The following is an 11,248-nucleotide window of genomic DNA, read 5'->3' as shown; positions in this document are numbered from 1 at the left end:
TAGGATCAGGAACGCCTTGGGCTGAAGCTGATCGGGGACGCGAGCTGGAACATATGCAGGAACAAGAGACGCGATCGGGGTTTAGGGTTCGTCGGATCGCCGGCTAGGGTTAGGATTTTAGGGTTTTTCGATTTGGGTATTAGCTTATGGATTTAGAGTTTCGTGCTGATAACGTATTATAAAAGTAATGAAAAAGTCTATCTTTATTCATAACATAGAGGTTCCTTATATAGAAGATTACACCATCATAGATAAATGGAAAGATTACAAATCATAATCCCTTGGTTATGAGCCATTCACAATCTGGTTAATAACAAAAACTACATTTTTCAAACAAAGGTTGTAAGTTTAAAATTGTGGAAGTCACGTTAGTTATATAGTTGATTAATATTTTTATATCATGAGATTTAGGATTTACTTTATAGAAAATGCGACTTTTTAAACTAGTTAGATCAAATTAGAAAAATGTATAAGTAGAACTAGTGAACTGAAGCCGTTCGATTGAATTCAAATGGATCGGACGGTCCAATAACATAGAAAAAGTCGGTGCACGTAATGAGTAAAATGTACCTGAACACAGACTAGGCGATGGAGCTTTCACACCGCAAAGTGAAGAAAGTTCCTCAGCTCTCTGCTTATCAAGCTTTACTCCGAAACGCGGCGATGCGCCGCCGCCGAGAAGATTGCAGACGCACTCCGGCGAGCTTTGAGCCATCCCAGCAAGCTCAGGGCAACAGGCAGCTTCTGGCTTAGTCTCAGTACTCCCTACCTGAACGTACGAGAGACAGTCTGATACGTTTAGCATACTCACTAGACAGTTCGTCGGAGAAGAAGGTCCATCTGCGGCCACTGGTTCTGGTGCCGGAGGGGTTTGCGCGGAGGAGAGAGTGAAGAGGAGGAAAAGGCCGGTGAGAATGTTGGCTTTGAGCATTGTTGGTGGGATCTGATTAGATCTGAGCTGCACTCAATGATGTTAGAATTAGAAATTAATTTTGTATATTTTATGGACAAGTAACTTTTTAAAGTGAAAAGAAAAAAACAAAACAGTAAAGCACTGTCTTTGCCTCTTTGTGAATGGAGGTCAAAGTTCTTACGAAATAACATTTATGCAATTCAAGTCTTTTTCTTTTAGAATTATTCTAATTTCAAATCTACTAAGTAGACTTTGAGTCTTTTTTTTAACTGAAACAGTAAGTATAACATAACTGTCTAAGGTTTTGTGCACACAAAAAAAAAATCTGTATAAGGTTTTGTGCACACAAAAAACTGTATAAGGTTTAAGCGTGCCTTTTTACCGGATATCGGTGAGACCGTGAGAGCAAGTGGTGTGGATTGTGAAATGAATATGAATAATAATAAAATAAAGTTTTCTGTGAAGTATGGTGGGTTATATTTGGGTGATAGTGAGCGAAAATGTGAGGATAACGCTAATATTCGAAGTATTCAAATGATCATTTGCTCTGGATTATTGAAAGTAAGAGTTGAGTTTTTTTTTTGTTTTGCTACTTTGGCAAGGAAGTTCTTATAGGATTGATTACACAGTCACCATGATTCCTCGTTGTTTATAAAATAAACCTTGAGAGGTTTGTGGAGATTGCAATTCTAAAATGAGAAGAGCATTCAGACTGCAATGATTATCACTCTACCCCCCACTAGGAATGATGGTTTTTCAAAACTTGGTGATAGATTGTTCGACTAAAATTTCATGGACCTCCATTTACATGGTGCAGTAATAGACCTCTATTTACATGGTGCAGTAATAGATGAAGAGATACTAATTTGTTGCAAGAAGTTAGACAGATTTTTAGCGAATGGCTGGATTGTTACCCAAGATCATATAGTTGTTTTGGAAGTTGGTTGTTGTTGAGATCATTGCGGGAACGTTTTAAGTTGGAAGTTGAAGCTGCTAGAAAACAGTGACCATTTAAATTCATGAATGTTATCAGCAGTTCCCTTTGGCCGTTGAACGTCTCCGCAGAACAGAGAGCTGAAGCACAAGCGAACACAGAGCGGTGAAGCATAAGCGAACAAAGAGTAAATATTATTCAAAATAGCAGTTTTGAGGAATGCACATGAATACAACTAGACGATGAGACGATTTAAATAGAACACGAAAATAAAAGTCGAAAACGCATAAAAGTAAAAGTAAACGATAACTAAAGCAAATGGCAAGCAATCAACAAAAATATATAGAATGCGTGTCTTACGACTTTACTGAGTAAAAATTAGGTGGAAACAAGAAAGAAAAGATACAGACATCATCAAAGAGCATGTAGATTGTTCCAATCGGCTGGCTAGACCGGGCATCCCACTCTCTCTCTCTCTCTCCTCTGTCTACAAGCTCCTGTAATCAATAACGGTCACCTCTTCCTCTGGCGCATCTAGGTCTTGGTAGCTGCCACCATTTTCTCATAACATTAGTTTCTTACAGACACTAACCGACTCTAGGTTGAGCCATGTTTAATGGAAAGACGAAAGCAATGTCCATGTTATACCTGCGTAGACGTCGAGGATCCTGTCTAAAGGCCGGAGACAACAGAAAAGGGGCTGGTCCACCTCTGCCCCCACCTTCAAAAGAAGGGTTGGGTCCACTCGGGTCCCTGAACATCTGCATCGCAACCTCAGGTGGTGCTGGTACAAATGGTCCTAGTGGCCTGCCCACATTATCATATTACAGATCACTGGTTAGCTCTCTTATGATAAAGATCATGAGGAGAGTTAATAGTCATTTTTAAACCTACCCGGCACCAGGAACAGGCATCAGCATTGGTGGTGCATTTATATCAGCCGAGTATGAAGGAACCTGAAAACCGCCTTGCCCACCACCAAATGCATCGAAACCACCACCTTCCTCCGGATTTGGATCAACAGGACCGTTTCCATCACCTCTCCGTTGATCCTCTGATCTATCGTTTCTGTCATTTCCATAAGCACGCTCTCTTCGTCCACCTCGATCATCCCTCAATCTGTTCTCCATTCCTGGCTTACGTCTCAACATAGGTCTATCTCTCTGCCAAGAGTATTACAAAACACGTTAGAAGCAAATCCGAAATTACAAACTAGTCAACACTCTATCAACTGATTAAAAAAGATCATTTACCGGGCCAGGTTGCTGCGTGGCTGGTTGTCCTCCTGGAGCATTAGGATCACTACAAATGACACATAATTTTTTTCATTACAACCCCATCAGAAATGACAGAAGAGGAATCCAAGAGAAGAAAGAAAGCCTACATACTTCATATAGTTTTGAAAATAAAGTTCTTCCCGCACTTTGGCAGTCTGGTCCACTACAAGCTCAGCATGTTTGAGCTTGAGATGCTTGTGCACAAACTCAGCAGCATGAAACAGCTTCGTGCAGCCTTTAGCTCCACAACCATATTTCCAACCATACTTCTCATCCCTAATCTTTCGGACATGTGGATCTAAAGCTTCAATAGCAGCAGCTTCTAGCTTCTCTTTGGCAGCCATCACTTCCAAGGGATCTTGACCTTTCAACCTCTCTTGCCAGTGAGAGTCAAATTTATTTTCGCTCTCATCTCCTTTTGCATCAGAACCTTTTCCTTCCGCTCTCACATGGCGCATACCCTTAGCTTCGTTTGTTTCAAGCTTTCCGTAATAGTCCACACCATGAACACGCCAGAGATATGTGACAAGGGTGTCAAGCAATTCAACACCCTCAAGGCCTTTCACCGACGTCAAACCTCTTATAATTATAACTGGACCAGTCGAACCACTGTGCACATTACTACCCGACTTTTCAGTTTCGGAACCTGATAAAACGTTCTCCTTAATTCCTTTCTCAGCGTCAAGCTTACGCACAAGGGCTTGTGTTTGTTCAATGTCAGTTAGGATTCTCTTTGGATCAGAAGTGAAGCTTGGTGCTTTCGGTGCCGCCAATACATCAGTCCCTGCACTTTCCCGCTTAACAGGTCTTCTTTTACCACCACCAACAGCTTCATCCTCAGAATTTGGCTCACTGGTGCGGTCAGCTTTATTCAATGCTGTCGCTGCAGGACCTCTGGAACAGATCGATGGAATACAGTGACCTTTTTGGAGATGAAAGAACAATCACAATAATAAATGCGGAGTAGAGGACATGGATATGATCTTACAAATCTAGATTCCCGCTCTGTAAACTAAGTATGAAATCCTTTGCTACCTTCTGTGCAAGTTCATTCCTCCTGAAATTTTCAAAGGAACATATAAATACCGTAATACCAAGATATCACTGTACAGTATGTCATACCAAGCAGGCTATCACCAAATTAAACTGCTGCAAATGGTTCATGAAGTTACCTTTCTATTACAGTTAGTAAGTTCGTTGGATGATACTTATCTTTCAACCTGGAAGCGTAACATAGATAAGCAGAAATTCCCAGAATAAGGTAAACGATAGGAACAGATAGTGGGAATCACCATTCTTCCTCTTTGTGAGTGTTAAAATAGACACGTTTCTGGGTTGTGATATACTCTGACTTGTATTCTTGATATCTGCAACAGGAAAGAAGACGTTACCCCTGTAGCATTGACAAGACAACTGCTTAAGGACCAAGAATAAGTTGCAGTTATAAAGATACCTTCGTTCAGCTTCTGATGGCAATATATCATCTTCCAACTCCTGGATAAACTGTTTGTATGACATCAATCCGTCCCTGGATGAAGGAAATACAACCGTGTTTATTGTTGAAAAAGCAAGGGAGTGTTAGAGATAAAAGAGAACAAATAATGGCTTTATCTCGTACTCAAACAGCAAGATGATAGATTTCAACATCACATGTTAGAGAAATGATTTTTCTGGTAGCTAATATGATCCAGCGTATGACTCAAATATTCACTCTAAAACATTTTGGAGATATAAGGAAGAAAGATATATGCCTCATGGGAGAAAGCATCATAAGACAGTTCATAACTCCTATTTTGCACATTAACTAAATGAAATAATCGATAGCCAGAGAAAAAAAAGCCAAGAAAGCAAAAGATGAAAAACTCTAACCTTTGAGTATTTCCACTATAAGATGCATCACCATAGCGTCCACGACCTCCCTCCCAGTCTGCAAAGGGAAATACACAAAACAAGTTTGATTAAAATGTTTCCAATTTATAAGAAAATCAGATGCAAAATGGAACTCTTGTCGTCTAAACAAAAGTCTCACCTTGATGGCGTGCCATAAAGCGGCCATGAGGTCTATCGTCACCATAACCACCAGGCCTCCCACCCATTTCACGGTCATAGTCATATCCAAATCTATCATTCCAAAAGTGAGTGATTTGATTAGAGCCAAGCAACAATGAACTTTAGGTTGATCTTTCAATTGAAGAAGATTACCTTCTGTCAGCAGGTGGGCCATAGCCGCCACCACGGCGAGCATCATAGCCGTTATCGTCTCTCCTATAGCGCTTGGGCGGAGGAGGCGAGCGGCGCATAGGAGGAGAGTGCCGCCTATCTCCTCTGTACGGCGGAGGAGGGCTCCCGCTGGGTCGCCTCTTGTAATCCCTGCGGGGCGGAGGAGGGGGCGAACGGTCGCGGCGATTCGGCGGACGCTCTAGATCTATCTCGTCGCGCCGCTCGCGGGAATCTCTCTCACGAGGCTGCTTCTCCTCTTGCTGCTGTTCCTGCATCTCTTGTTCCTGTTGCGGAGGTGGTGAAAGAGAGGTGGTCTTCTCGGGATCAGCCGGAGGAAGAGTCTCATCGGCCATTGGGAGAAGAAGATCGGAACCCTAAATTCGCAAAAACTGGTATCGTGTTTCTTCGATACACTCACAAGTGTCGCTTCTATAGCTTAACGGGTTTACATACTGAACCTAAACTAAAGTCGGCCTTACTCAGAAGCCCATCTCCCTCGATATAGCGTTTATACTTTTATTTGTTTTGCATCTATCTTTGTTAAATATTTTAACATTGACCACAAAAAAAAAATTCAACCAAAGAAAACACATTGCCAAAATATCTTTACATTTTTTTTAATATCGGATTAATTATGATGTTACAAAATCCCCTATATTATTTGAGAAACATTATTACTTATTTTTAGAATCATTAGAGAAATATGTTGGTCCATCTAATTATATAATAAGTTTTTTTATTAAACTAACAATAAATTCATTATTAATGTACTTTATTATTTCCTTAAATAAAATTTACGGGATTACCTATGCGGCTAAAATATACATGACAATGAATGATTTTGAATAATAAAGATATGATAAAATTTAGTATATCTTCTATCATATTTGTTTAATTTTAAACTATTAAATAAATTAAACAACCACAATAACCATATAATAAAAATTTAGATTTTTCTGTATATGTTATATTTTGAATTTTTAAAAACGACTATAAATTACTAAAAATGTTAAAAGTCTTACATTCAAAATTTGTGATCTATGGTTTAAAATTTAATTATTAAGCTTAATATATATATATATATCGCTTTAAATTAAACTATAAACCATATACAATACATAAATATTTTAGTTTCAAAATTTACTTTGAACAATTTTTTTCATAAAAGTTTTGAACGAACATTGATAACTTTTTTTAATTATAAATTAGTAAAACTAGTAATACCACAACGAAAATTTTGTTATCAGTAATAATTTAAAAAAAAAATTCTATAAAAGATACAAATGATCAAAAAAACTATATGAGTAGAAATCATCATTTAATAGACATTAATATTAAAAATATAATAAAATATATTATGTATGTTAGTATCATTTAAATTTAATTATGTATCCTATCAAATATTAAAAAAACATTCTTTGGATTAATAAAATTGATTTATATGTTCACACCAATTTTATTATATATTTAATAGTTACTGACTTTTAACGATTCAATATATTTATATCTTTTTTGACTAAACTATTTTAATTTAGAATTTATTTTGTTTAACCGTTTTATTTTGATCAAAGTGTAGTTTCTATCTCAACGTATTAAATTTATAGTTGACTAACTTTAGTTTTAGAACTACAGCAATTTAATTGATATCAATATATTTACTCGCCGAAAAAGACCTAGTGGATTGTGTAAGAAAAAAAAGAGAGACTGGTGTGAGAGAGAATATAACAAAGGGAGAGGAAGTAACCGTGCAGGAGTCTCTCTCTCTCTCTCTTTTACAAGCAAGCAAGCAAGAAAGTTTGCTTTATTGCATTTACACACCACTCCCCTTTTTTTTTCTCGCCTCCTGCGCATAAGATTCTCTCTGCCCCCATTTGATTCGCTTTGCTGACTCAACACATCTTGTCTTCGCCTCGTCTACTGTTTGTACAAGACGGTTTTTGTTTGATCCTCTCTCGCGCAACTCCTAGCACCTCTCTCTCTTCAATTCGCCCTCTTAGGTAATCGCCGTTTCTCCATCTTTTTTCTTCTTCTGCTTTTGCGTGAGAAAGCCACAAAATATAAAGGTCCAATTTCAATTGGGTTTCTTTCTCTTTTGTTGTTTTAGTCACACGCTTTTTCCAGTTGTTCTGATTTTCGATTGCGCTGACAAAAACAAAAAAAAACTCGTTGATTTTTAATTCAATCGTTTCCGTATTTGTCCGTCTGATTTTTTTGTTTATATTATTAACTTTTCTACAAAAAAAAAGTTTCTTCTTTTTGCTGTTTGGTCACGACGCCACCTTTGGATTTTGACCTAGAATGTCGGAATCAGAGTTGCCTTTCTCATCTATTGGTTTATGAACTGGGGAGCTTTGTTCTGTGAAAGTTCTATTCTTTTCATTACAGATTGCCCCGTTTACTGGCTTTTTAGGTTGTTTCGTCTTTGATTGATACCTTACCTGCTGGAAACTTTGATTGGCTCTTCCTAATTTTTCTTTATGGACTAACATAAGGTTGCTCCTCCTTAGTACTCATGGTTTCTTCTTTGAGATTGTTTTTAGTATATCTGATTGTGTTGTGTAGCTAATACCGACTATCCTGCATTCCAAATTTTCGTTTCATATTCAAAATGAATATTACTCTTGACACCCTTTTCATTAGATAATCTATTGAAACAAATGACTTGCTATAGGGAATTGGTGCATCGATGCTGGCATTATTTGGACTCTACTCAATATGAGCTTCACTACTGAATCTACCTCACTTGATAGTATGTTATGTGATCTAATTAACTGTTTTTTTTTTTTTCTTTTGGTAGTTTAAGGATCACGAACATGAATTATAACACACCGAAGCTGTTCTTTATTAGAATCCAAACAGTAGTAATCAAGCACCATAAAGCTTAAAGCATCTCTCTCTCTCTCTCTCTCTCTCTCGGTATAAACCAAATAGAAGAAATCATGTTCTGATTAATAGATTCTCACCCTTGTTGTTAGTTTCGTTGTCCGCATTTGAAAGTATTCTAGTTTTTTTTTTTTTCTGTCAGTTTATGTTACTTTTTTGGTCTAATCTATGTAAGATAGCGCATTCTGCAGGTCCTAAATCTGTAACCTTTTAGTTTTTTTTTGTGTGTTAAAACGTGCAGGCTTGGACAATGGGTGCATCAACATCTAGAATAGATGAAGATAAAGCCTTACAGTTATGTCGTGAAAGAAAAAAATTTGTCCAGCAAGCGCTTGATGGAAGATGCTTGTTAGCCGCTGCTCACGTTTCATACGTGCAGTCTCTTAGGAGCACCGGAACCGCCCTGAGGAGATTCGCAGAGACAGAAGTTCCTGTTGAATCTTCCTTGTACACGTCCACTAGTGCAACGCCAGAACAAGCTCTTGCTTTAACCGAGAAATCAGTCTCTCATTTGTCCTACTCTCCTCCTCCGTCATCTCCTCCTAGTTCCAGTCCGTTCCAGGTCAATCATATGAAGTTCAGAGGGTTTTCTTCGAAAAAGGTGGAAGAGAAGCCACCGGTTCCAGTCGTGGCCACTGTCAGTGTCACCTCATCATCTAGTGTCCCTCGAAGTAGGTCTATGGAAAAGATGGAATCATCAACTCCATTTGAAGAATCTTCTTCCACGCCGCCTCCTTGGGATTATTTCGGTCTTTCTCATCCAATTGACAACCAGTTTTCTTCTCCTCCTGCTCCTCCTCGCGTTGGGAATGGTCATGTCTCGAGTTCTGTTAAGGGAGAAGATGAAGAAACTAGAGAGGTGGAGGAAGAAGAAGAAGAAGAAGACGGTGAGAACTTTTCTTTTCAAGAAAGGGAAGAGTCCAACAACGGTTCTGACGATGACGATGAGTTTGATGAGCCGACGAGTGATACACTCGTTAGAAGTTTCGAAAACTTCAATAGAGTGCGTCAAAGAGAGGGAGCGGAAAGCGAGAAAAGCAAAACTCCTGAGCTATCGCCACCAGTGACGCCTTTAGCAGCTGCTACTCCACTGAACAAAACACCAAACCACACCGAGAACAACAGGCTTCCTCCTCCAAGGGACTTCTTGTCGAGCATGAAGGAGGTAGAGATGCTCTTTGTTAGAGCTTCTGAGACTGGGAAAGAGGTTCCTAGGATGCTTGAAGCCAATAAATTGCATTTCCGTCCAATAGCTCAATCAAATCAAAGTAATAATTCTCCTTAATCTGTTGTTTACTAGCTTGGATTCGTAACTGAAGAATTATTCTCTGCCTTTTTGCAGGTGGCACCGGTGCATCATCACTGTTCAAGACATGTCTCTCTTGTGGGGAAGACCCCAAAGATGTACCAGAAGAAGGTAAAGTGATTTTACATTTTGGGTAAATATCTGTTTTGTAGATTGGTTACAAGTTTGAGTGTTATATGTGCAGAGGCTGCTCCGAACACGATGAAGTATTTGACCTGGCACAGGACCGAATCTTCTCGATCCTCATCTTCTCTGAACCCTCTGGGAGGAATGAACTCTGATGACGTGGAAGAGCTCAACAGCAATCTCTTTGAAAACATTGGCATCATCGCTGGAAGCCATGCCTCAACACTAGACAGACTCTACGCATGGGAGCGGAAGCTCTATGATGAAGTCAAGGTACTTACTTATGGTTTGATTTTAAAAACGAATCAAGCAAAAATGTATGCACCTAATGTGTGTTTCTTTCTCTACAGGGGAGTCAGGCCGTGCGGAGAGAGTATGACGACAAGTGCAAAATCTTGAGGGAGCTTGAATCAGAAGGTAAAGGCTCAAAAATAATAGACAAGACTCGGTCCGTTGTCAAGGACCTTCACTCCAGAATCAGAGTGGCGATTCACAGGATCGACTCGATATCGAGACGGATCGAAGAGCTTCGTGACAATGAGCTCCAGCCTCAGCTTGAGGAACTCATCCAAGGGTAATGTGTTTAAGTTTCCACTCTGTAGTGAACTCAGTTCTTTTTCTTTTTTTGTTGCTTATATTGGATTTTTGAATAGGTTGAGTCGAATGTGGGAAGTGATGTTTGAATGCCACAAGGCTCAGTTTCAGCTGATCTCAGCATGTCACAGAAGGGGAAACATTAAACTCAACATGCAATCTGAGCTGCACAGACAAGTCACATCTCACCTGGAATCCGAACTCAGCGCGTTGGCCTCGAGCTTAACAAAGTGGATCACAGGCCAGAGATCGTATATCAAAGCCATACACGAGTGGCTGGAGAAATGCGTCGTCTTACCACGACCATCTAAGCGCAAGAGGCGTGCGCACCAACAACCAGTTCTGAGAAACTTGGGCCCTCCCATCTACGCAACGTGTGCAATCTGGCTCGAAAAGCTAGAAGCCTTACCTGCCAAAGAGGTTTCGGGCTCCATCAAAGCGCTAGCTTCTGATGTCGCCAGGTTCTTGCCGCGACAGGAGAAGAATCGCAGCAAGAAACATGGAAGCGATCACATGTTGCGAGATGAGACGCTGGAAGATTGTGGTCCGGGGTTTGATCGGTTTAGGACTAGCTTGGAAGTGTTTGCTGGCCAACTCAATCAGTTTGCAGAATCGTCGGTGAAAATGTATGAGGAACTTGAACAGGGAATCCAAGAAGCCAAGATTAGTTACGAGCAGTGGAGGGTAGCTAATGGAGGTTTTCTGTGAGGTAAAAATTTTGGAGGGAAGTTGGGTTTGGCATTTGCAAATGTAAAAGACTAAATAGATAATATAAGAAGATTGCTTCAAGCATGAATGTGGAAGATACTTGTTATTACAGTTTGATGCTTTTATGGGAAATATCAAATAACTACTGTTCTTCTCCCATGTCCAATTGTTTTAGAACATAATCTAGTTTGAAACATAATATTTCTGGTTTATGCTGGGCATTGTGTACTTTGGCTCTAATCAGAAAGTTATTTTCTTATTCAAACGTGAAAGTGTAAAGTTTAATT

The 11,248-nt window shown here is 39.4% G+C and overlaps 3 protein-coding genes across 3 annotated transcripts in view; 1 reads left to right on the top strand and 2 right to left on the bottom strand.

Moving 5' to 3' along the window:
* LOC106339726 (xylogen-like protein 11) overlaps positions 1 to 1,070 on the bottom strand; it is a 6,785-nt gene extending 5,715 nt beyond the window's left edge. The window contains exon 1 of the mRNA XM_013778586.1: positions 571 to 1,070. Within this exon, the coding sequence (XP_013634040.1) occupies positions 571 to 931 (361 nt within the window). The 5' untranslated portion in view covers positions 932 to 1,070. The remainder of the gene's footprint in view (positions 1 to 570) is intronic.
* Positions 1,071 to 2,075: 1,005 nt separating this feature from the next.
* On the bottom strand, positions 2,076 to 5,791 carry LOC106342462 (serrate RNA effector molecule). Its single transcript, XM_013781407.1, has 12 exons — positions 5,327 to 5,791; positions 5,154 to 5,245; positions 4,994 to 5,051; positions 4,578 to 4,652; positions 4,417 to 4,491; positions 4,297 to 4,344; positions 4,113 to 4,181; positions 3,236 to 4,018; positions 3,101 to 3,149; positions 2,742 to 3,010; positions 2,496 to 2,654; positions 2,076 to 2,395 (listed from the first exon to the last, which is right to left on the bottom strand). The coding sequence occupies exons 1-12, from the start codon at positions 5,695 to 5,697 to the stop codon at positions 2,335 to 2,337; spliced, it is 2,109 nt and encodes a 702-aa protein (XP_013636861.1). The 5' UTR covers positions 5,698 to 5,791; the 3' UTR covers positions 2,076 to 2,334.
* Positions 5,792 to 7,054: 1,263 nt separating this feature from the next.
* Positions 7,055 to 11,173, top strand: LOC106341857. The gene is made up of 7 exons (XM_013780587.1): positions 7,055 to 7,341; positions 8,016 to 8,093; positions 8,469 to 9,495; positions 9,570 to 9,644; positions 9,718 to 9,932; positions 10,010 to 10,233; positions 10,313 to 11,173. Exons 3-7 carry the CDS (start codon positions 8,478 to 8,480, stop codon positions 10,959 to 10,961), a joined length of 2,181 nt encoding a protein of 726 aa, XP_013636041.1. The 5' UTR covers positions 7,055 to 7,341; positions 8,016 to 8,093; positions 8,469 to 8,477; the 3' UTR covers positions 10,962 to 11,173.
* The last annotated feature ends 75 nt before the right edge of the window (positions 11,174 to 11,248 follow it).

This window comes from Brassica oleracea, chromosome C4, assembly GCF_000695525.1.
Source record: "Brassica oleracea var. oleracea cultivar TO1000 chromosome C4, BOL, whole genome shotgun sequence".
NCBI classification, from domain to species: Eukaryota; Viridiplantae; Streptophyta; class Magnoliopsida; order Brassicales; family Brassicaceae; genus Brassica; species Brassica oleracea.
This window is presented reverse-complemented; position numbering and strand designations above follow the sequence as displayed.

Bases quoted from the DNA above. Each gene is read 5' to 3' on its own strand.
- LOC106342462 (XM_013781407.1), bottom strand. From the start codon at position 5,697: ATGGCCGATGAGACTCTTCCTCCGGCTGATCCCGAGAAGACCACCTCT. The intron at 5,052-5,153 runs GTGAGACTTTTG...TTCCCTTTGCAG, and splicing joins CTTTATGGCACGCCATCAAG to ACTGGGAGGGAGGTCGTGGA. The intron at 4,019-4,112 runs GTAAGATCATAT...GATCTGTTCCAG, and splicing joins CAGAGCGGGAATCTAGATTT to AGGTCCTGCAGCGACAGCAT.
- LOC106341857 (XM_013780587.1), top strand. From the start codon at position 8,478: ATGGGTGCATCAACATCTAGAATAGATGAAGATAAAGCCTTACAGTTA. The intron at 9,496-9,569 runs GTAATAATTCTC...GCCTTTTTGCAG, and splicing joins AATAGCTCAATCAAATCAAA to GTGGCACCGGTGCATCATCA. The intron at 10,234-10,312 runs GTAATGTGTTTA...ATTTTTGAATAG, and splicing joins CTTGAGGAACTCATCCAAGG to GTTGAGTCGAATGTGGGAAG.